Below are 25,654 nucleotides of genomic sequence, written 5' to 3'. Positions count from 1 at the left end.
CGGAAGATCTGCCTTGATGAGATCTGTGTCCACATGAATAGACCTTGCCCCAACAAGCTACTCTTCTGCTTTCAGTGCGTTTTTTCAGGTGCATGTGGATTTTCAGGGTCTGCTTCCAGCTCATTCTGTCCCAGGGGTCCGGGACAGAAGTTTCATAAAGTGGTTTGACCTAAATCAGTTAAGTCAGATACGACATTCAACCAGGTTTATCTTAAACCAGTTTCAGCCATTTTGAAACTAATTTATGTGCACTGAACTTCTGTTCTGTTAGAGGTTTAAACCAGTTTCCGATCACTTAAACCGGTTTATGTGCAACTTCTGTCCCTAGCCGTAGAGGTTCATGCATCTCTCCTCTTGCTGCCGCACCAGATAAACACCTTTGCATATACACAGTTACACTGAAGCTGATTGAAGGTTGGAGTGCTAGACTGGCTTTGGGGGTTTTTTTTAAGGGGTGTTAATACTCAAATATCATTATTTATTAACCTGCTCATCAGATGATGGAAGAGGCGTTTGATAAATATTAATTTGTCTCAGTTTTAGACAGCAGTATTAAAAAGCAAAATGTTTGCAAAGTTCCATTATGTGCAAAACACTTCTCCCTAACCTGTCTTCCTCCCTCTTCCCTCTCCATCCCCCACTCCCTTCTGATAATCAAAAGAGCATTTATAATGGCAGGAACAAACACAGTTCTGAAAGTAAAATGAAGAGCCTAAATAAAAAATCACAGAACGAGAGGCTAATTCCACTCACTCTTTCATATTTCATTATTTGATAACATCAGACGATGAGTCCATCAGAATTGCTTGGGCAAAGGCAAACATGAGTGTGTCTGATCAATATTTATTAATACTTTCAAAGACAAGGGAGGAAAAAGTTGAGCGAATTCAATAATGGAGTGCATAATTATTCATGCAAATAGGGTTTGGCCAAAGGCAACACCATGCCAAAGAGGCAGGATTTGAATTGTGCCCAATTAAAAATGCATACCTTTCACTTTATTTGGTGGGAGATTTTTAATTAAAAAACAATCTGATGCTGCAAAAAGTGACAAGAGGAATCCAGAATCAGGTTAAATGCAAAAATGCCACTGCGGGTTGTGCTGGATCTATGCGATTTGCAAACATCATAAAACCAGTTTTTCAGAGGACAGTTGTTGGATTTAACTGGGGTCTGGGAGGACTTGGAAGATTTGGTACGTGTGTTCCTAAGCAACAAAGCTGATGACCCAGCCTATCCATTGAGGTTTTTCCAGCACTTCCCATTATAAAAACCTACTTTTCAGCTTCTTGTCACTGGACCAAATGTTAACCCTCTGGGTTGAAATTTTCCACATTGGCCATCTGCCTTGGGCTGAATGAATTAGCAGAGTTTCAGCCCGTGCAGTCTGTGCACTTCTGGGAATGAGAGCACAGGGAAATATTGTGTCTCTCTTGATCTAAGCCAGCCCCCTTGGCCAAGCTCTAGTGGCCCCAGTGTTTTGGAAATGGGGCTTGTAGTTTGGCACAGAAGAGTTTGTCATGTGAGGGATGCACCTTTCTGCTATATTTTATTATGGCATGTAAGTTCATTATGGGCCTTTACAGGGGTGGTCAAGCACTGGAACAAGATGCCTACGGAAGTTGTGGAACCTCCATCCTTGGAAATTTTGAAGAGCAGGTTAGACAGACACCTGGCTGTGATGGTTAACTCAGAGGTGATCCTGCCTTGAGTGAGGGGCTGGACTAGATGCCCTTAAGAAGTCACTTCAGCCCTACTTTCCTGCAATCCGTGTCTGAGCCAAATTTGGCAAATCCTGGAAGGGGATAAGTGTTTCTGAGCTTTTGCATACATGTAACTGAACCTTACTGCTCTTTTAACATAGGTTGGGCATGTCTACACATGCATTTACACTATGTCTACACCGGAAGGTGTTAAAGCACATTAACGCTGTGCATGGACTGACTTGGGACTAAGTTTAGTCCCAAGTCAGTTCATACACACAGTGTTACTGCGCAGTAAAGCATTTACACGTGCGCTACTGTGCAGTAACTAATCGGGCGTAAATTTGATACCTGCATGGCACTGATTTGGCATAAGTCGCCATGTTTACTGTACAGTGCAGGCGTGCACATGCAGATGAGCTCCTGTACTATACAGTAATTTCAGTTACTGTGCAGTAAATGCGCCCTTTGAGTACCTACTGGTGTGCTTATTTGTTCAATTTCCATGCTGTTCTTCCCAACAAAGGCTAAGGGCAACTTACAGCAATAGAACAGAATAATTTATAGAACAGGAGAGTTGCAAGGGAACAAGAATATCAGTGGAAACCAAAGGTCCCACCCGTCAGCAGTATCTCAGCCTAACTTTGTTTCCTAAATGCCTGCCCAGATAAGAAATTCTTAAAGCGCTTCTGAAAGCTGTCCAGGGTCAGGCTCTGGGGACCTCAAATAGGAACAAGTTCCAGCCCTGCCAAGAACGACCTCCCATGCATTTTCATCAAATGGACATGGTGCATTTAACGGTGCTTGCAGCAGGTTGCATTCGGCTGACCTTAGGGATCATGGTGGGGTGTAAGGGAGAAGATTAGGTATACAGGACCCAGGCTGTTTAGGGCCGTATATATCAAAACCAGCACCTTAAAATTGTGCCCCAAAAGCTACTGGGAGCCAGTGCACTGGAGTTATGTGCTCCTGGTGAACCCCCAGTGTTGGAAAGCAGGCTGCAGCATCCTGCACTGGCTGCAGCTGCTAGGTTCATTTTCAAGGGAAGCCCTGTGCAGACGGCATTGCAGTAGGCTGGCCTTGAGATTATGAAGGCATGGATATGGTGGCCAGACACAGATCTGAAGGAAGGAGGCCGCAGCCTTCTCGCTAGATGGAGTTGGTGAAAGATGCTCCTACTTGTATCTGAATCTTAATGTTCTTTTAATGGTGCATATACAATAGGATTGGGTATTTGACCGGTCAAATAAAGTTTGGTCCCTTGACTGGTCAAGTATCGGTCAAAAATTGTAAAAAAATTGGCAATAGGGCCGAGTCATATACAGAACAAGTACAAATTTTCCATTAAGAAATGTGTTAAAAAACAATAAAAAATCATACTTCTGTCAAGAAAACTACAAAAAAAATTAGTGTCTTTTTTGGTAAAATTGGTATAATCTTTAACTGGTCAAAACAATATGTCGTCACTTGACCAGTCAATTGACGGTGTTTGATTGGTCAATTGCCTGGCTGCCCAGCCCCAGTGTAATATAATATAAATGCCGGTCTTTTCCAAATTACCCTATTGCTAGACCTATGGAATCCATATTCGAGCACCTAGGTAAGAGGCCTAATTTTCCAAAATACTGAACTTCATCAGCTCCCTTTCAAGTAAATAGCAGCAGCTGGACTCCAAGCGCTTTGGAGAAGCAAGCATGTGCATAGGTGCCCAACTGGAGGAAATAATCTGTTTTTAGGTATCGTTTAAACCTAGGTCCTTTTAAGTATCCCAGATCCCTCGCACTGTGGGGTGATTTGACAAATGAAAACCCTCAAGCAGAAAGATAAGACTTGGCTAAAGCCATAGAAGAAGCTGGAATTAAAATGTAGGAAGCCCGCGCCCCTGTGTTCACATTTAGGCCTCTTGAAGCTACTCTGCTTGTGACCAGGGGTCCTGTTGTATCAGTTGCAAGTAGCCATGTAGGAGACAGCATTGTCGCATCCCAGGTGCTATAAAAGGGGCTGGGCCCCATGCTGTGATATGAGGGTCTGTGATCTGCCACTGCTGTTGCATGCCTGGCACCCACTAATTGTGCTGTTTCAGTCTCATGCACCTACTCAGGGGAGCAGGCAGGTTTCAAGCAAAAAGTCCAGTGTATGGTGGAAAGGCGATTTAGAAGTGTAGGCCCATGCCAGTGACGTTATGATTTAAGCAGTATTTTCTTCTGTTTCAGGATCTTTATCCGTTGGTACTGGTGCTTTGTGCTTTTCATGGGATTACAGCTACAGACAAGCAGATGTTGTAGCGATAGTTCTGTCACAGCCTGTAAGAGGCAAAGTTAGGTTTGGACTTCAGGTATGCAGGTTGTAGCCATATAGATCTAGATGAAAAGGACTACTAGTAGAGATGACATCTTTTATTAGACCAACAAGATTTTTGCAAAAAAATGGCTTTAATTGCAAGCTTTGGGGGACAAACCCCCTTCATCAGGCATCGGAGAAAAGATTGTAAAAGTTCTCCTGGGTAGACGTGAAAGTTCATATTTCATAGGATTTCACAGAGGAGTCAATAATTGGAAAACTCCTCTGGGCAGTCAGTTCATAGCTGGTAAGGAGCGTCTCACCTCCTGTGAGGATCTGTGATGATGCAAATGACCTTGAAAGAAAGGCAGGAGCAGGATCTCCGGTTTCAGGTGGTCACAAGTGCTTCCTGCTTGGGAAAATATGAAGATTTTGTTTTAAAAAACTGGCTGAAATTTGATGTCTTCTATGTGTCAGGTATCCAGGTTGTAGCCATATTGGTCGAGAGGAAAAGGCAGTCAGGACAAAAAGTTTTGGACTTATGCTTTTTTGTATGGTAATGAGTAAATTGGCCCCAAAGCCTCTTAGCTTCCCCCAGCAATGTATTATCAAATCTTCTGCAGCAGCCTTCTGCGCTAGGCCTTTTAAAGGGACCATTTCAGCCCTGCAAAGTACCTTTCGCTGGGGGTAAGTAAATATTTTTGATCACTACGTGGAAAGTTATTGGGTTCAGTCAGCACCATCAACTTCATAGTTGGAGGGACTGTGACAACCACATATCTGCTAACGAGAGCAGAGTGATAAGATCTTGGGGGGCCAGATGTGAATTGGTGGCATTTCAGCTATTCTGGGACTCAGCATGCAGTCCCCAGAACTTGCTGTTGATGGGCAAGTGACATGATTAGGACAAGAAGAAAATGGGTTTTCTTTGAAATCAGTGGGAGAAAGAGAGGTGACTTGGACAGCGGATGGCAGATCAGACTCAACCAGGTGTATGTAGGGGAAATACAATTAGGGTGCATGGGCACAGACAGCTGTAACATTTACACTGGTATAATCAGCAGTATGATGGTTTAAAAAATAATGGAGAAATCCTACAACCCCCCTAAATGGGTTTCCGCAATGCAGTGGTGAGTTATCCTTGAAATACCCTGAGAGTGATTTAACCCAGATTCAGTTGCATCAGTTCAGGTGCTGTCTGCCTGCATCCATCCTGATGTGCCATTTTGTTCAAGGCAGGCAGACTGTTACCTGCTCCATCAGAGCCCAGTGGAGAGGCACCGTACAAGCGATTTACTGTATACCCTACCCCAGGATAGTGCCGCGTGTGTCTCTCCTTGATTCTAGTGTAGTTCTTTATGGGTATACACAACTGAGGTAAGTTATACTGGCGTATTTTGTGCCTCTTCCTATGTCCTCTATCTTGTCTGGACTGCAGCCACTAGAAGTCGATATAAACACTTGACCCCGTGCCCGTCTGTCTGCTCTGACAAGCACATCTTCTTGAACAGGTGCATGCTGTTATTTCTCAGAGCCAGCAAAGCCTCTGGGATTCTTTGGGGTGAACGACACTGAAGGATGCCTCATGCTTTAGTGTATTTTGGAGTGGCATGAGCAGGTTTCCTTTTCCTGACTCGTTTAGCCTCTGCTTCTGAGGGCAAGGGAGCTTTGTGGGAAAGGTAGTAAAACACGGGAACCGGCTACCCAGAGAAGTGTGGAGTCTCCATCCTTGGAGGTTTTTAAGACCCAGGTAGACAAATCCTTGGCTGGGATGATGTATTTGGGGCTGGTCCTGCTTTGAGCAGGGGGTTGGACTAGATGTGACCACCTGGGGGTCTCATCCAACCCTCATTTTCTGCGATTCCAAGCGCTTCCAAACCCTCACTATGTGGGGGGCTCTGGACCACAGCCACTGTCTTAATGGTATTGCCTGGGCCTGAGACTCCTGGCAGCTTTCAGGAGAGCCTTCTTGATGAGCAGTGTTCTCCAAACCACACAGATGGAGAAAGCGAGGGGCAAAGAGAAGTTCTGTGACATGTCCAAGGCTGCGCAAGGAGGCAGGTCTTGCAGAGAAGCCCAGAGCGAAGCCCCTTTGCCTCCTGTGTCAGTCCCCAGGCACCACCCCTAGAAAGACAGCTGCAGGTCCCCAGCATTCAACCTAATGGGTTGTTCAACAAACTTTTGTCCATAGAAGTGGAAAAGAAATAGAATTTAAAAAAAAACCCAAAAGCACAGCCAGTCACCTGCTGCAAATGGGATAAATTACAAGCGATTTTTACTGCTTCTCTCTGATTAGCTGGAGCGCAGAACTAAAATCCAGGCTCTGGTGCAGTCGAAATACATTCCCTGCTTTTAAGGTCTGATAATTAGCCCTCCACCTCATGCAGCATCATCCACCTTGCCAGGGTGCTGCTGTCCTCAGTGAAACCACTCCTGGCTTTAAGTGACATCCCTGGGCATTTATTCTTTCAGTGCATTCAATATTGATGAAAATGAACCGTGTCTGTGGCTGCTTAATTACCCCATCACCTTATACCTTCCTTAACTGATTAAAAGAGCCCCTGCTCTTGTCGGATAGAGAGAGAAGGGTTTTTGTCCTTATCCCGTTTTAAAATATTGGGCAAGCACAGTGATCTTAGCTGACTGTAGGGCCTGTAGCTCTTCTGGGCTGCATATTAGCATTGGTTAGGCAGGGTTAAAGTGAGCTCTGGGATCAGGGTGAGCTTTGATCCTGCTAACTGGTTGTGTAGTTGAACCTCATCTGTCCAGAAGATTTTGCCTGTGGATCAGATGGGATTCAGGAAGGCTGAATGAATGCAAGTTACGGGCTGGAGGTAACATCTGGCTGCCAGGAAGGGTTTTTCATTTAGTTCCCTGTGGTGCAGATGCATGGTTTAGCTGTAGACAGAGTAAAGAGTAGCAGGAATGGTGGGAATCAAGAGAGATGCTCTGCCATTTCTTTCTGACGCTGCCCACCTTGCCTTATCTTTAGATTATAGGAGAAAGAGGCAGGGACTGTCTTCTGGTTTGCACCGGGGAAGTCCAGGATCATGGTTGAGATTTTGAGGCATGACAAGCCAAATGAAAGTAATGATGCATGGCAGTGTGTTACAGTCCCAAGGAGTTCTGGGTGGGGGGCAACTTCCAGGTCACGCTAACTTTGTGTTTCTCTGCTTGCCTTCCAGGCAGTACTACGAGATGCTGTACAACACGGCCGATGAGCTCTTGAACCTTGTGGTGGATCAAGGGGTGAAGTACACAGAGCTGGAGTACATCTATGCCTTGAGCTTGCTCCACCGCAGCCAGACTGGCGTCGGGGACCAGACTACCCAGAACATGAGGCTGCAACGTCTGAAAGAGATCATCTGCGAGCAGGCTGCCATCAAGCAGGCTACTAAGGACAAGAAGATCACTACAGTGTAACACGAGGCAGCAGGGGCCATATTGCTTTTCCAAAGCAAAACCTGCTGTGTAGTTGATAGAGGAGTGATCCAAGGTGTATTGCAGGCAGTGTTCACTGCACAAGTAGCAGGGGGAAATGCAGTCTGATATTTGGGCTAAGGATATTTTGGGGTGGTTTTTTCTTTTTTTACATTTAATCGTGCAAGGCTTCCCTACTGTATTATCCTGAGAGCATTTACACTGGTCTCCCTTCAGCATGGGGAACTTGGCAGAGTTTAACTCCCTGGGTAGGGGGTGTGGTTATGCACATTTATACCAGGCTGTCTCTATTAAACTATTGCTGCTGGACTTTGAGCTCTGATTGAAGGAGCCAGCCAGGGGAGGGAATTTGCTCTTTGCTAGTCTGCAACTGTAGAAATGGAGATGTCACGAATATTAACTGGCACCACGACCCTCTCCTTTGAGAGCTGGATGGCCTTGAAGTGGTCCCACGGATCTCGCTGCATGGGTAGCCCGTTTGAGTTGTCACACCTATTACTCTTCTTCCAGTGATATGTAGGCACATTGCTTTCTGCTCTTCCCATTGCAAAGAGAACTTGTTGCCAGTTCGTGACTTGATGGATCTTGGCTTTTATCTCAAATGGTGCTGAGCCAATGTCATTAGCGGCAACACACTGAGCCATCATTTTCAGTTTCTCGTCTTCTGACACCTCAGAGCCATGAATCATCCTGGCTGGGGGGTGGGGAATGGTGAAAGCAAGAGGAAAACACATTCTTAACCCAGTAGCAGTCAGGGCAGTTTCAGAGATGTAATGCTCTTTGTCCAAAGTTATTATTTGAGCCTTTTTTTTACCAGATTAAAAGATGCCTCCTGATCCTGTAAGAGGCACAAAAAGAGATGCATGGACTTATTCCACTCTACAGTAATGCACAGCAAGAGAAGAAGCACATAAGTTCAGGGTATCTTCCAGGCTGAAATGGGTTGCTGAACATCCAACTCACCACCGAGCAACCCTCGTTGCCCTTCTTGCTTCTGCCATTCATTGCTCCCGCCTACGTGGTAAGAGGATCCGTGGCTGATATGTTTATTCTGCCCTTTAATGGGAAGTCCACACTACCCTCCTCTTTTCAAAAGGGAAACAGCCAGCCTGCGTTTGGTGTCATGTCCTGAGACATGTTCTCTTTGTCCTTGCAAAGCTGCTTGTGCAGATTCAGTCTTGAAACAACTGGAAAAAATAAAAGGATGTTTTAAGAATCCTTAAACTGTTGTGATTTTTAATTATTATTCTTTTACACCTGCCTATTGCCCAAAGGTCTTCAGGCATATGCTGTTAAAGTGATGACAGCATAACAGTCTTATGTGAGAAGTATTATCAACATTTTACAGATGAGAAAAGCACAGAGGCACAGGGTGATGATGTGGGTTTGCGAAGGTCAGCTGTTGCAATAGATCCAGGTGTAGAAACCAGGACTCCTGATGGTACGATCCCTCCTCTCATTACAGAATCACAGTAGGACAAAGAGACAGACAATTAAATTATTGGAAAGCATATTAAAGCTAGCACAAGAAAGTCATTTTTCACATTGCCACAGGATGTTGTGGAGGCTGATGATTTGACCAGGTTCAAAGGGGACAGGGCAAAATTACAGAACGGGTTCATCAGTGGGTATTAAAGAAGATGGCGAAGGGGTGTCATCTCCAAATAAGGGCTTTTAGGCCTTTGAATGCTGGAAACTGTAAGGGGGAAAGGTGCAGGAAACAGATGAGTCTGGTTAGGCCTTGTTTTTATGTGCTTTTCCCCACGGCATCCGCTCTCCACTATTGTGAGAAGCAGGATGCTGGGCTAGACAGGTCTGAAGACTGACCCAAAACAGCATCTCTAATATTCACAGAGTGTCTTTCCGATTTCCTCATAGCTTTAGGTTTTTGCCAAAGGATTCAGTGGGAAATGTTGCTGAACTATGACGCTAGGGTTGAGTCCAAGCTGGTACTTTCAGGCTTTGAAGGAGGATGGTGAAACCTCCTCAGCATCCTCTAACTGTCCACGTGTCCCTTTATTAATCCACGTTAATGGGCTTTCATGCCCCATTTGGAAAAGCAGATTTTATATTTTTATGGGACACGGGTTCCCTGGCAGTGGTACAGCTGTTGTGGAGCCTTTTAGACATGCCTGCATGTCCAAAACCTGGAGATGCTAGCATCGGGGAAGGCCTGTTCATTAGTTTCATTGTAATTACTGCTCTGAATGTTGCTTGTGGTTAAGGGTGCCCAACACTGGGGTGATCTGACCCCAGCCGACTTCCTGCCCCTGGGGCACGGGGCTGGACCCAATGATCTCGCAAGGTCCCTTCCAGCTGCAATGTCTGTGAAACCTATGAAACACTTTAAGGTCCTGATTTGTGTTGCTTATCTCGTGGCTGAACTTTGATCATTTGAACTACATCTTTGCAGGCTGAGGGCATGCTGCGTGCTGAATTGTTTTAGTTTCTGCTCAGCTATGAAGCGTTAGCTGTTTTTCACAACAAGGTTAGCGGCAAACGCATCATGCGACTCTATTAAGAGAGCTCTTATGTTTGGTTCGTTAATAAACTCGATGGCTTCATCCTCTAGAGGAATGGTTTGAAGCTTAGCTAGGGTATCAGCCTGTGGCTAGGGATGTACCTTTTGCTGACCCCGTAAAGGTTCACCCAAATGAGCCCAAGTTACAAGCCTTTAAAACTGAGAAGCAACCTTGGGTTGAATAAATAGGATTGCTGAAAAGATGTCTGTCCATCCATTGAATGAAAGGAAGAAAAAGAAAAGTGAATAACACCCCATTCACTGATGGAGGCATGTGATTAAAGACCGTATAATACCAAAAATGCATGGGAAAACTGAAGGAATTCACACGCCAACTGCAGATGCTTCTTCAGCCTGCCGAAGGGTATTTGTACCCAGAAGCTTGCTATGAAGAATTTTTCCAACTATTTGAGTTGGTCTAATAAAAGATACCTTGTCTGCCTCTGTCCTTAGACCCACATGGCTACAACCTACACCCCCGAGAAAGCTGAATCTTCTTTTAACATACAGGACAGTGTAGAGATGCATGTTATAAACTAAATCATAAGCTTTCATGGGCCTGAACTCATTTCAATCAGATGCTGTCAGATGCTCTTAACATGGATACAGTTACGGACATCGGATGCCATTCATCCCTACAGAGAGGGCAAGTTCAAGGCTAAATTTATTAATAGTACCTAAAGCATACAAATATGCAAACAAAGGTCCTGCCTTTACCTTACCTTCTAAATGGTGACCGTTTGTGGAGTCTTTGGAGAAGTCTAATCTATAGCTAATGAAACACTATCGTTCAGTCCTGGCATTTGTATACCACCTGTCACTGTAATGTCCAAGCATGTTACAATCAATAATAGGGCTTATTCTTGCACGGTCTGTGGGGTACCAGGTTGGGAACTGAGGACCAGGACAGATTAAAAAACTTGTCGCAAGGTCATACAATAGCCTGTCGATGAGCTGGGAATCAAGCCCAGGCATCCTGAACTAGATTACAAGGTCTTTTCTTCTAGGCCATCCTTCCTCCCCTTGATGTGGCATGTTTTCTGCTGGCACATTTCTTGTGCTGGTTGCAGCAAACCTCTGGCAAATGCTAATGACCCTCTGAGAGAGAAAAGACCTTCCATCTGTCTAATAAAAGCTTCTCGACTTTCCAGTCATGTCTGCATGCAGCACCCTTTCCCTGAAGGAAAGTGTCTCAACTCATTCTTGCCTTGACAACATAACCCAACTTGATGGGAGCATTGGCAAGGCGGGTGGGGTACAATGTTGGTGTAACGCGTATGTTCTGTGTTCTCCTATGCGTGGGCATGAGATGCATCCTAATGAGCATACTCCAGAGGAAAACTGTTTCTTACTCTTCAACAAGAGGTTGGAAAAGGACTTCTCGGGTCACGTGCGTCTGGGCCCTCCTGTGATGCGTGAGTAGCTTTGAACTTGAAGTCCTGCGCTGTTCCAAGGTGAAGGCAACCCAGATATTTTTGTGCTCATTATCTTCATTCCAAGCTGGTATAAAAGGGTTCGTGTTTGGCTTCTTTATTCCTTGGAACAATTTTAATAATCTGAAACTGCCTCATCTTTATGATTCCAGGTGACCTCAGACATGTTGTCTTCCCATTGAGGTGATCTCAGTGTTGTCCACCCACTGAGCATCTGTGCTGGCTGGGGCTGGGCCAGGGCGGTTGACAGCAGGGACACTTCACATCGGAGACTCGTGTTTTACCCCTAAGTGAGTTCTTTAGAAGAATCTCTTCCGAGCTGCCCCCTCGCATCTCCCACCGCGTCTCGACGAGCTGTGACTATACCAGTTGCTCTGGTTCTTCTCTCTGTGCGGTGGCCTGAGACATTGCAATGAAATGGCTGAGTTGGATGTTTCAGGAGCCTCACTTCAAAAACTGAAAGTGAAAAATGCAGGATTTTGAGTGATTTCCCAGATGTGTGGTGCAGGTGGTGGCAAGATAAGATTCGCAGCTAATTTACTTCACTAGCATCTCTCCACTCAGGACTTTGAACTTTCTAGTCCCGCCGCATCTCTCTGGGGGAAGGTCTCTAACCACTGGATCCCATTACTGTGGGTGGGCAAGCGCCACATGATCCCCAGTTACTGGTGGGGGGTGGGACCTGGACGGAGCTCGAGGGGTACCTCACCCTCCCATCTGCTGTCTCCATCCTCCACCGCCTGCTGCACACCCTGAACCTTCCCAGCAGCCGCTCGAGCTCCACTAGGGAGAAGGGCAGAGCAACAGCCAGAGCTTTGCTGCTGGGGAATGTCACTTCCTTTCTTGGCCACTTAACATGCATGTCATTGGCAAAAAAAAAAAGGAGATGATATCTATCCCCTAGCAGCTGTGAACCTCCTGTCCTTGCCCCTGCCCAGGACACAGAACTGGCTTGTTGCATCTGTGAAAGGCCAGTGTCATTTTCCCTGTTTTTATATGGCCAGACTGAGGCAGGGAGAGTTTAAGTGATTTGCCCAGTGCCACAGAAGAAGAGCAGTAGCGGAGTTGGAAGCCCTGGCATGTTAACTGCAAACCCTGGGATCTAGCTTCTAGTTGGCAATACCACAGCTCAGGCTTTTTTTTTTCTGCCCCCTAAGAAGACATCATCAGAAATGACCCTTGGTGGAGTGTTCATAAATGTTTAATGAAGATCACAAAGATCTCGCTGTCTCTTAAGATCGAACTCTTTGCCTCTCAAATCTGTTCTGCCTGTGTACCGGAAGGCAGAGTGGCCCATCACTCCCACTGCCTTGCACAGGACGTCTGAACATGGTGCCCCGGCAGCCAACACCTGTGTGCAGTAACGTTTCCACTGCAGAACCAGCAGCGCGCAAAAGTCTGGCTTGATATTACATACTGCACACGTGCTCCCAAGTGAATCACCGGTCAACAGCAATACAGCCAGGGCAGTATGAGCAACTTGGAACGATCTTGGCCTCGATTCTCCGGTCTATAAAATCATAGAAAATGAGGGTTGAAGGGACCACAGGAGGTCACATCTAGTCCAACCCCCTGCTCAAAGCAGGACTATCCCCAACTACAATATCTCAGCCAAGGCTTGTCAAGTCGGGCTCTAGGTAACCTGTTCCAGTCCTTCACCACCCTCCTAGTGGGAGAATTTTTCCTAATATCCAACCTAAAATTCCCTTGCTGCAGCTTGAGCCCATCACTTCTTGTTCTGCCGTCTGCCTCCACTGAGAACAGTCCAGCTCCATCCTCTTTTAACTCCCCTGCAGGTAGTGAAGGTGGAAAAAGAGTCATCTCAGTCCATTGCCTAATTGATGGCTATGCATGTTGCTAAAACCAGCTCTTCAGGTGTGTTCCCTTGTTGGGGTTTACAGCAAAACGCTACCGGCTGGGCCGAACTCTCCTAAAATGGGTCTCCGTAGAGGTCTTGTCTCCTTCCATGCAGAACCAAAGCCACAATAGCAACTCCAGAAGCAGGTCAGATTGGCTTAACACAGGCAGGACACTGGTGAGGGCCGTTTTGATCAACCAACATCTCTTCTATACGTAAAGGAAGCAGTCTAACATCCTCTATCTACTGCTGCCTTGAGCAGGGGTTGGACTTGGATAACCTCTTAAAGTCCTTTCCAGACCTGCTGTTGTGTGATGCAGGACCATTTTATGAAACCCCGGATAATAGCCCCCTCCAGGGTTTGCCCTCGGAAGTCTACCCTCTCTGCCACAAGACAAACAAAGGAATGGCCACTTGTGAACCAAGTCTTAAGATTATATTTTGTAATGCAGCACGAGCCACTGTCAGCTCCGTCTGTATTTAGAGCATAACTACGTAGACGTGGGGCTTCGATTCTTAAACAGGCAAGAAAATACTCCTCCAACCTAGTGAGTGCAATATTTTCACAGGGGTTATAAAAGTTCATGGGGGCTGCACAATTTCCTTTTTACAGCATCATAATTTTTACTGGGTTTTAATTATCGCGTTATTTCAAAGCCCGTGCCAGGCACAGAGCTGTCAGAGGAAGGTAATCGCTCACATGTTTCCAGGTTCATGTCTTAGCAGGCAGCCTCCTAAGTCTCCTTTGATTAAGTTTGAAATAACCCAGTCTGTTTCCTAATGAATATTGAACTACAGCCCCCCTGGGAAACAGAGGTGGCTGTCCCTGTCTCTTCTGCTCCTCCACACGTGATGGATACCTCTGCTCGGGGAATGCAACCTGTGAAAAGACACTTTGGGGCCACAACACCCCTCTCTTGCTTTTTATTGTCTTCTATTTTGTGTTACTCTCCCAAGTCATAGAGAAGTAGGGCTAGAAGGGGCTACCAGAGGGCATCTAGTCCAGTGCATCTCAACCTGCAGGTCACAAGCAAGTCCAGGAAAATGCAGCAAAGCACAGGTTTCCCTTTGCAGGCAGGCTGCTTGGGGCAATTGGAGGCAGTGGGCGCACATGCACGTGGCCAGCACACAGCCAGGCAGGGTTGTGGCAGCAGCCCCAGCAGCTGGATGCAGGTAAGTGTATGGGGGGTGGGGGTTGGAGGGCCAGGGCTTGGTGAGGGGGTGGGTGCCTGTTGGTACTGGTGGAAAGTGGATGGGTGCTAAGGCTGCATCAGGGCCGGGGGAAAAGGAGCCTGCCCCTCCAGTGGGGGCTGCAGCGGCACTGGGGCCAATGCCTGTACTCGTGGGGGGGTGGCAATCGGGAGATGCTACAGTGAAGGAGCTGCAGCCCAGGGTATGGGAGGTGCCACAGGCCTTCCCTGCAACCCTGCCAGCGGCCAGACTCACTCTGCTGCCGCCAGCGTGAGCCAGAGCCACTGCAGCCACTGTGGTCTGGCCTGAGCGGGATGGTGGCAGGCCTGGCAGGGCAGGGGGCTGCGGGTTGGGAGTGAGGGGCACCAGCATGGTCCAGCGGGGCAGGGAACTGTGACTTGGGAGTGAGGGCATCAGCAAGGGTCCTGTGGGCCAGGACTGGTTATTGATGTTTGCAAATGGGTCTTGGTGCAAAATAGGGTGAAAACCACCCCCCTGCTTGAGCCAGGGTCATCCCTATCCAAACTGTCCTGTACAACCATAACCTAAACTCTACATGAGACTACCCTGGACCCTGACATCAAATAGACCTGATGCCCAAACCTGTCACAGGTAAAGCAGGGGAACCACGGCAGCCGGTATCCTGCCCCTCTGAAGTCAATATATGGTCAAGAGGTCCCGGGTACGGGGGCAAGCCCCCCCGCTACAGAGGAAGGCAACCCCCCACCCCCGGTCATAAATACAATATTCTTGCTAACAAGGGAGGGAGCAACAAAGACACAGGGCTTTCAACCAGCGTGTAGGCAGGAAGGTCGCATGCCATTTTTATGATTAAACCTGGTTCTAGATGGTCCTTGTGCAGTTGGTTTCTGGGGGGTTCACCGGCCATTTTATGCCCAGAAAAACTGAGGCATGAGGACAGTTGTGTGACCGATGCACAATCTCATGACCAATCAGTGTCCAAGCTGAGCCCATGTTGGGAAGGTGAAATGCTGCTCGTATTTCTTAGACTCCCGTCCCTCCCAGGAGACACCGGGGGGGATCCTGCTTTTCTTTCATTCCCAGGAGCTCTGGTTTTCCCTTTCCCTCGCCACCTCTGGAGGCCCCTTTGAACTCAGGCATTTTATTGTATTCTCCGTGACTTCCCTTTGTTGATTGTATCTAACAGACCGAGCTGGGGGGGAGACTGAGATCAGGTAGCTGTTGCCAGCATATAATCATTAAATTTGCTTTTGGATGACCTATGTGAAATTCATCAGCAGCAATTTGTTGGGACGCTCGTTGCATCAGTGTTCATTATTTACTCTGCTAGGCTCAGGCACAGCAGCAATCAGTGGGGAAAATTGGACTGTTAGGGCCTTGGACTTCAGTGTTTGCAATTTCCTCCACTGAGCTGCAGCATGAAATACATTTGGCACAGACAAATTGCTCCCTCCATTACGGCTCTGTATGAGCTCAGCTTGGCCGTTCTTTGGCACCCAGGGCATCGTTGCGCTTCTGATAATGAGCGCGAGGCAAAAGCAGCCCGGAAATTTATGAGAGAGTGGTCTGCATCCTGACCCCAGTGCTGGGCATCTCTGGAAAGCGGGGATGGGTTCAGGTAAGTCTGTTTTTCCTTTTGCCTTGTCTTCCCCTTGCAAAAGGCTGCAAGTTACTTCTGTCTCCAGCTGCAGCCCCGGGTGCTCCCCTGATCTCAAGTTCTCTGGACTGATCCTCTTCCCCTGCCTGATCTGCCGCTCTGCTTTCTGCCCTATCCGCCCCCATGCTGCCTGTTCCTCCTGGACCTGCCATGGGCCACAGGGTGATTGTGGTATACGTGCCACAGGTTCGCCACCCCAGTCCTACAAATGTGGGGTTTTTGCCTCTCACTAGCATGGGGCACTGTCCTTTTCCCGCATCCTCTGAGCCTATACTAATTCCTTCCTCGTTATCGCAGTGATGGGGTATTGGCAGTGCCCTCTTCTCCCCTGCTGTGACCTGTGGCAAGTTTTTGGATGCAACTCACATTCCCGGGCCTGTCTGGGAATGTGGACGAGGGCAAATTTGTTTTGAAGGGAAGAAATGAGATTTATTTGGTAAAGAGTTGCCTGTGAATGCAGAGGGCTGGACGTGATGGTCCAGGGGGTCTCTTCTGAGTCTGTGTTCCTATGTCAGCTCTACCCCGAATTGCAGCTGGTTAAAAGGAGGCCATCTTTGCCCTGCTTCCATCTGTGCTCAGCAAGATTCAGTGGAGCAAAGACCAGCTGCTGGACCTATGCATGGCAGTGGGGAGTCTCAAGCAGGAGCCCTTGCTCACAGCAATGCAAGGGGAGCAGTGAGAATTGGGGAGGCGTCTCCCCCTCCACTGGGACCTGACTTTGTCAAGCTCCAAGTCCATGACTAAGGAGCTTTGCAGTTGAATAGAAAACCCGTGATGGCCCTACAAGCAGGCCGAGCCCCAGTCCAGAGCCCTCCATCCCATGCAGTAAATATAGTAAATGTAGTTACTCAAATCCAAGATGAGTAAATCATTCGACATGAGGTAAAAATCCCCTCCTCTTGATTTGCGTGCAAGAAGGGGGGGCAAATGGCTTCTGTGGTTCTGACTCTGGCCCTAACTTGGGCTTGGGGTCAGAGTTGAAGGGAGGGGGAAGAAGCTGCAGAAATGCATGTGTGGGGACAGAGGCTTGAGGGGGCAGAGATGGAGGGGGGCACAAGTGGCAAAGGCCACAACACCCCAGGGGGAAGGCAGCGGGGGGGCAAGTGTAGAGGGGTAAGGGGCAGGGTTCAGGCCACTTGCTCCCCTCCCCTGCTGCCTTTCCCTCTCTGCTGCTGTAGCAGTAGGGGGGACCAATTTAAGACAACCCTCCAATAATTATCTTCTATACCTGGAACATTACAAACCAATTTATATAAGATCTGTATAGAGACTGTAATTATTGGGGGCGGTCTTAAATTCAAAGTCATCTTGGATTCATGTAAATGCAGTACTTGTGGAAGCTATGGGAGGCCAGCTGAGACTCTGAGCTAGGCCTAGCCACTGTGCTGAAGTCTCAGGTCCTCTGCACACTCGTTCTTTCCTTGCAAATACTTGACATATAGATGGAAAATGGGTGGGATTTTGGAGAAGTGGTTTCTTTCACACCCCTTGGACTTCGTTCCTGCTCCTACACTTAGATGACTTGCAGTGTCTCAGGTTCTCCCGTGGTTCCCTGTCCGACTCCATAAGGCCTCCCCCGAGCTTCGAGGTAGATCACTGAGTCTTGCAGAGGGCAGCTCAGGGGTTCTGCACTTGCCGAGTGCTTTCAAAGCATTAAGGCTCCCCATAAATCTGCTCTGCAAGTGGCACCTATTTGAGAGCTGATTGTTTTTATAATTGAATTGTAAATCAATGCATTTAAGAACGGTGTTTGCTGCGAATGCGCTGGGTATGAAATGCTCCCTCCATTGATATTCAGATGGTTTTATTCGGATAATAACCGTTGATTTAAAACTTCAATTCCAGGTGTTTGCGACTGGCCCAGTGTTCTGGTTCGGAGTCAGAGAGACGTTCAGGTATCGTTTGCACGCCAGCTGAGAGTGGACGAAACCAGCCCAAAAATGAGGCCGTGGCTTTGTGGAACAGCCTGGGGGAAGCCAGTTGCAGCCCACGCTCTACGCAAGTCCATTGACATGAGCTCTGAGTGCTACATGCGCCTATGCTGTATCTGCAGCAGGGCGGATTTCACCTGCTGACCTCTTCTGTGCAGAAATGAAGGGCTCCAGGCTGCTTTTCACCACTGCCAAACACCCCACGGTGGATGCATTGCACCTGGTTTTCTAGAGCAAGAGGCCAGGACACAGGGCTGCTTGCCCAGGAGACCTGGCAGAAGCTGCAGCTGCTGTCGCCCTGGCAGTCATGCCCACAGTGCAGCTGGCTTTCCACTCTTTCTGTAGCATCTTAGAGCAACAGTAGCCTGCCTGATCCCATGTCCCTTGGCTTTACCAAGGCCCTATTATTCAAAAGGTCTCAAAGAAGGCATATTCCAAAGCAGAGAAGTCAATCTTGAGTCACTGGGGTCTTTCCCTGATGTACCAGGCTTAACCTGCCCCAGGAAGTTGACTTCTCACCTATGTGTGGGGGCCAGTGATTGTCACTCAGTCTAGCCAGAGCGACAGGCCATTTTCTGAGCCAGTTTATGGCAATTCCTACGGAAAATCAGGGCATGTCTTATACCAGGGTTCCCTTTGGAGATGATGTTTGTAAAGGGCTGCAAATGGTTCAGAGCTGTTTCACTATAATCCATTGATCGTCTAAATAATTGTAAATCCATTGTTTAAGCATCTGATGGTGAGTTAATAGGGTGCATGCTTGCAACCACCTGTGGCATCTGTTTGCCACCATTTATAACGCAGACCGCTATGTGTTTGCCAAGTATTTCTGAGCTATTTGTGAGTACAAAATTCACAGAAAGTCTGCATTGGAAATGACCCTCTCTCCTAAACCTTTCAACTGGTCCCAGCAGCCAGGGGGTGGTGCCGGGCTGAAATGAATTCTCTTGCTCTTCCAGTCAGACCCTGGGCCTTGCCTTTCCTCTGTGCTCAGCGTCACCTCTTCTTCAACGACAAGATGCTTAAAAGCCAGGGTGTGACCTCTTTCCTGGACAGCTGCACACCTGGTAAGAGCCTTTGTGAATCCCTTCTCTCCCATCCCATGTCTGTGCTGCATTGAAAGGCACACGTTACTGCACAAACATCTGCTAGTGTGACACAAGGGTGAAGGCGTTACCCACCCCTCTCTATGTCCTGTCCACAAAGATGCTCATTATACCCGTTGTACACTGGCACCTTCCTTTCTTTAGTGCAAGCTTTACGGGGCTCAAGCTTCCTGCCCTGCAAGCTGCCAGTTCAAACTCTGCCGCTGGCCAACACAAGGGAGATCATTGCACTGGCTGGACCATCACAGCTCCAGCACATCAGAGTTCACTGCCAAACGGCCATAGCAGAAGTGTCGACGTTGCCAGAGTCTAATGAATCTGCAAATTCTGCTAATTACCCGTCATCAACAATCGCAGACGGGACATGAGAAGGAAAAGAAGAATTGCACTGGCTTGGGCGTGTAGCAAATACTGCTCCATCTGCGGGCAGAGGGCTCTTATCAACAGGTGACAGGATCCACCGGCAGCTTCAAGCTGCATCTCTTTATAGGGAGGCAATCAGAGAAACCATTTTGCGGGGAAGGGAGGCCTGTTTTAACTTTCCCTGTCGAGCGTCACTGCGCTGGCCCCCGGTTCCGATTGCCCTCCTTGGCTTCAGCACCAGTGATTTATTGCTGCTCGGCACACCTGGTTTTCTCCCTTTTTGCACGAAGAACAGGACCTTGCCAAAACGAGCTATTAATAACCGAGCCCACGTCACCAAGATGTAGCTCATTAATCATTTAGAAGCGAAGCCTGTGAATTAGGTGAGCTATAAAAGTCCCTCATCTGCATGATTAGCTCTTACCCAGCTGATTACAAAAGAAAGACACTCATTGAGCAGAGCCTTTTTTTTTTTCTTTAACAGCTCTCTTTAAATGGGAATAAATTACCCAGAAAGCGATGGGACCTCCCAGGCAACCCCCCTCCTCCCTTCTAAGGTTAGTCGCAAGCAAACACGGGGGAAAAAATGCACTTCCAAGAAGACCATGAAAGGTCTGTGTGCAAATCCTCCCGTGTAGTAACTTGGTACAATTGCAGTATCTTTACATCTCTTTACTTTCTGGAGTTACTTCTGTGCTGTCCCTTAGTGAAGCCCAAATGTACCCCTGGGAAGTCTTATGGCAAACGCTGGCCCTGTTTTCAGATGACTATATAGAATTATATCTCTGGCCTTTGCCTTTAGGAGTTACCAGCTGTGATGCCCAGGAGCTGGGGTTGTGGAAAACATTTGTGAATGTTTGTAGCTTTAGGTAAGGAAGAGGTGGTAGGTGAGATCAGAGCCATGCCAATGGCCACGATGGGACTGGGTGAAGTCTTGCTGCAGGTTTCCATGTTGTATCACCTCTGTGGCTTCGCTTACCTTTAAGCCTTTGAGTTCTACATCAAGCTGGCTTTTTCTATCCCACGCACCCTCAGTCTTTCCCTATTTCTTGTCCCCTGCAATCTTGTACCTACTTCTCTTCGTGGCTTCCTTTTCTAGATGGGTCAAATCATCTCCGCCACCTTTCCGAGACCTCCTGTAGTCTGCCTTAGGTGACATACTCCATTATTAAATATGAGCCACACAGTCCCTCTACTGATGGATATGGACTCAAGAACTGATTACTTTATGGCACAGTTGGACCCTGAAATTTTGACAAAGTCAAATGCCTCAGACCAGGAGAACTGTTAGTGCCTGCCAATGATGGTAGAGTACCTGGGGCTGCAAAACACCTTCACCCTGCAGGCCAGGAAGAGGAGGACTAATATGCATCTTAACGTGCACTGCAGCAAGCTGGAGGGCCCCAAGCACAAACTCTACCGGCAAACAGGTGCCTGATGCTCCATCCAGCCAAAACTGCCCACCTGCACCATGCACCTCCAGCAGTGCACAGGATGCCTTCTTGCCTGATGTGGGACCAGCAGCAGTGCACAGGATGCCTTCTTGCCTGATGTGGGACCAGCATGAATGGCAATCAGTCTTCCACTGGAATGAAAGCCTGTTGCAATGTTAGTAGAGAGCAGTCAGTGAGAGATGTCTGACTATTATTAAGACGTGCTTAATTACTGCTGACTCCTGCACCTGATGACATCAAAGGCGTCTGCAGAAGCGTCAGTGCTGCGGCTTCGTGCAGCTGATGCTGTTCTGATTGGTTCTGTCCCCACTAGCACATCCAGCAGCCGTCAGTGCTAATTTTATCGAATAGCATCAGCCAGCTTGTCTCCACAGCACAGCGCAGGTCTCCCAATCAGAGCACTCAAAAGGCTGTGGGGGGAGAAAGGAGCAGATGCAGCTTATTGGAGAGCTGGCATGTTGCAATGAAGGAGAAGCAAGGGGTTGGGGTGAATATCGTGAACTCTGGGGGACGCGAGTCAGGGAAGTACTAGACAAGGGCATGGAGCTGACGTTGGAGTCACTGGAGGGCAGAGGGAGGCAGTACAGCAAGTCAGTGGACAGGGGAGAGGGAAAGGAAATGAGTTTGTGCAATGGGAGTTGGACTGGGATATGGGAGGTTTGGACCAATTCCCGGCCCCCTTATCTGACTTTGAGCAAAGCGCTGAAATGCTCTGTCTCTCAGCTTACCAGCTCTTAAAAGGGGCACATCCCAGTCATTCAAAGGTGTCTCATGTCGGGGGGGGTGGGAAACCCAGTCTGATGCTATGCGATGGGTGTAGGGAACTGTACCTTTACGAGAGCCAACTACACACCCTTGTGCTACAAGAGGCCAATCAGCTGGGCACAGAAGTAAACCAAACTCTGCCAGGCTCCTGGACTCTGAGTGATTTCTGAACAATAGAGGGTGGGGAGGCAGACAACTCCACAGACGGACAGGAATGCGGAGTAGTGGAGGGAGCGGTGTTGCAAACACATGTCAAATAATTCTGCCTTCCAAAAAGGATGAAATAACTGGCTGACTAGGTGATATGTGGAAATAGAGATTTAGATTTCATAGACATCAGGGCTGGAAGGGACCTCGGGAGACCATCGAGTCCAGCCCCCTGCCCAAAGGGCAGGAAGTCAGCTGGGGTCATAGGATCCCAGCAAGATAAGCATCCAAAGATATCATCCCAAACTGTCTTCTGGCCATCCCATCTGTCAATATAATCAAGGGCCTGTCTCCTGGGGAGATGGGAATCGGGAATGATGCATTACGGCCTCACACGTCTCCTTTAGCCCCAGTTTGCATGAGTAGGAGTCCTGAATCGAGCGTCCTGCTCCTCTCCAGTTCGAAGTCCAAGCTGCTTTCTTCACACCCACTTCCAAACTGGCACATATGATTAAACATCTACCATCCTAGCCCAGAGATGGCTGTGGGTCATGATGTTCCCTCTTTCTGTTTGTAGGAAACCTGCTGCTGCTTGCAGAAGTGCTTTGAGATCTTTCAAGGTGAAAAGGGTTCCACCAGTGAGTGACGCTCTTGATCGTCAAAGAAATGGTGTTATTTAGGTAGTGTTATACCAATTTGATTTGATTTGGTAATATGTTTGAAAGGGTGGTTGCCCCTACCTTCTCTCCTGACGGGGTCATTTCTCATGAGGGCTGTGATGTTTTCCATGGGAGAGGGAAAGACCAGGACAAATATTGTTGTGGAAAGGCTTTGGAGATTGAGTATTGTAATCTGCAAATCCGGAGCTCTGCGTGCCCTTCATGGCTCTGCAACTAATAATGCATTGTGTGACGTCAGGCAAGTCACTTAATCTGTCTTGATTCCTAGGATCTCCCTCTGTAATATGGGGATAATAGCTAGTGCAGGGGAGTATTTCCAGGATAAATCCACAAAAGTTTGTAAAGTACTTTGAATGCTTTCGGTAGAAGGAACTTAAGAAGGTATAGGAGCCACTTTTCCTTACAGCGTTAGCCAAGCTCCTACATACACCTTATTCCTGTTCAGCAAAGCACTTAAGGATGAGTCGCCCCTACTTGCACTGAAATGACACATCCTTTCTCTTGAATCCACACCCAGCCCCATAAACCTCTATCTGTAACTTGGCCACAAGAGTAGGGCAGTGAGACCCCCTGTGTTGTGTGGATTTTACACATCTAGTGTTAAGCATGTGTCTGAATCCCATTAAGAGTAGGCATGCTGCTGAATTTGGACTGACAGATGAATCGAGCTCCATGGGAAGAGAAGGGCCTTGGTGCTCAGTTGGTTAAGGTTTCTCAGGCCCATGGTCAGATGTCCATTATAGTTTCGGCAGGAAATGTTGCTTGGGTTGCCTACCTTGCCATATTTGTGCACTGTCCCCCTCCTGCCTCCATCGAGGCTTCGGTCACCACCTGTGCATTTTCTGAGGTTGTCATAACCCCCGTTTGGGAGCAGTCTGTCTCGAGTCTGAAATACATACGGCTAATTTCATTCAAATTGTCAGCCACTGAGCCAGACCCGCCTTGAAGGAGCCGTTCCACTTGGAATGAGCAGATAGGCAGCGGGTCCCCAGGTTGCCAAGCTGAACAGATGCGGGGTTTGTGTTCCTGAAGTTTTAATAATCCGTTCTCCTGTCTGAACCATCACAAATCCCAGTGGAAGGTCAGGCATTTTCCAGATGGTAGGAAATAAACTCTGGGAGGCTTCAATGCAGAGAACTCATTAGCCCAGGCTGGCTAAGCTCCAGACACAGTGGCAGCCCATGTAAACTGTTCATGGTTCTGCCCTTGCTCTTGCTTTGTCATATGCTCTCCCCACATCCTCAGGCCTGTTGTACATGGAAAATGTGTCTCTCTAGCCAGTCCTTTGATTACACATGGCCTTTGCCTCTTAGAGAATTCACAGCCTGGGTGCATGTCTCTCAGTGATTCTACTGTCTGCTAACCAAGGCTTCTTTTCTCCCTTTAAAATCCACCTCCTTGTAAAACTTGGATGGTAAAACTCACCTGATGAGGATCTAGGGAGGAGTGCGACATTTTTCTGGTGCAGCAAAAATAGAAGGAGTGCTTAAAAGGACCAGCCAAAAGCCCCAGTGCACTATTAATAAGACATAACTACATGTTCTCAACTTTTATATTGGCCTTCCTGTGTTGTGCGCAAGCATGCAGTATGTTTGGGGACACCTCCACAGCTCCCTAAGTCTTTATGGCAGTAACTCTTTTGGCTGTTACCAAGTCCTGAGCATACAAGAACCCAATGATGTTAGCAAGAGGCAGGTTTAACACAAACAAGAGGAAATACTTTTTTACATAGCACATAGTTAACGCGTGGAACTCGTGGCCACGGGAGGTTGTAGATAGAGATGATATAACCAGGTTCAAAAAGCAATTAGACAAATTCATGGAGGACAGGTCCATTAGGAGCTATTAAACTGAACCATCAGGGATGCTCATCTGATATCCTTAAACCAATGATGCTGGATGCTACAGAGGGGATGATCAGGAATGGACCTACTCCAAAAGTTCATATACTTCTTCAATCTCTTTCTCTCAAGTGTCTATTATTTCCCACTGTTAGAGACAAGATACTGGCCTAGACGGACAATTGCCTTCAAGGCAGTTCTTATGTAATGCCTCAATCCAGTGGACTCCAGCTCCTCCTGCTCGAAAGGCTCAGGCTGGGACCACTGAAACAAAGAAAGAACTTCCTAAGCTGTTAGCTCTATGGGGTCTATGACACATTGTCTGAGTTGTCCTTCTGTGGATGTTTTCAATCACATATGTAGATTTATATCAGTCTCTAGTAACCTTTATTGCAACCGCAGTTTGCCATTCAAATTGATTGAAAGGATTATGAGTCCTTGTGTAGTGTTGCCCTCCTTGCTGCTGAACAGCCTGTAGATTTTTTCATGCCTGAACCAGACTGCACAACCATTTGGCTCAAACTCAAGGTATCTGCACAACCCAAGTAGGCAAAAATGTATTATTCTGGTGGCCCAGTAACACCACCTCTGACAAGGGTTGTCTTAACACAGGTGGGCAGTGTTCAGTCTTTCAAGAAAGGCTTGTATTATTGGTAGTAATGTGGCAATGATCTTTTTTTTGTGGGAGAGAGCTGTGGCAGGCTGCAAGAGAGTTTGCTCCTTTGTGATAAGACCCCTAACTAGAATCAATCCTGAAGTACTTTGGCTGATTTGTGGCCACCTCTATTGTGAGGCTGGAGATATAGAGCAAAATGAACAAGTTGCAGCAAGAATATGCTCAGACTCTACATCAGATTTCCCCTCCGCTAACAGCAAATGTTAGCAACAAGCTCCTGACATTTGCTACTGTTCAGCAATGTCTTACATTTAATGCCCTTCCTGAGTGTTGCATTTAAGTAGTTTCTCATGTCATGGGGGAAATAAGTGCAATTCCAAAAATTGGGGTGGATAGTTTACGGGACTGATGCTATAAATCCAGTAACCTCCAGATCACTAGTTAAAATCCAGTCATGTCAATAATCACTGGAAGGAAATATAGGATGGCTATGGGGTTACCAGGTGTATCTGTGTTTAACATCCTGATTTCTAAGCCTGTCTCCCAATTTTGGAAGGCCTGATCTATTTTTTAATGATTAGGGTTGTCAGTACCAAGAGTTGAATTGAGATAATACAAGTGCAGTACCCTAAGGCACAAAAAAGGTGCTTTGAAAGGATGCACTAAAATGTCTTATAAGTAGACT

The 25,654-nt window shown here is 47.4% G+C and overlaps 1 protein-coding gene across 1 annotated transcript in view; it reads left to right on the top strand.

Moving 5' to 3' along the window:
- Positions 1-8,642, top strand: part of EXOC4 (exocyst complex component 4) — a 577,394-nt gene extending 568,752 nt beyond the window's left edge. Inside the window, exon 18 of the mRNA XM_090041546.1 lies at positions 7,169-8,642. Within this exon, the coding sequence (XP_089897672.1) occupies positions 7,169-7,406 (238 nt within the window). The 3' untranslated portion in view covers positions 7,407-8,642. The remainder of the gene's footprint in view (positions 1-7,168) is intronic.
- Positions 8,643-25,654: the final 17,012 nt, after the last annotated feature.

The sequence above is a fragment of the Crocodylus siamensis genome, chromosome 4 (assembly GCF_052110815.1).
Source record: "Crocodylus siamensis isolate JL-2025a chromosome 4, ASM5211081v1, whole genome shotgun sequence".
Taxonomy (NCBI): domain Eukaryota; kingdom Metazoa; phylum Chordata; order Crocodylia; family Crocodylidae; genus Crocodylus; species Crocodylus siamensis.
The sequence above is the reverse complement of the archived record's forward strand: the minus strand, read 5'-3'. Positions and strand labels throughout refer to the sequence as shown.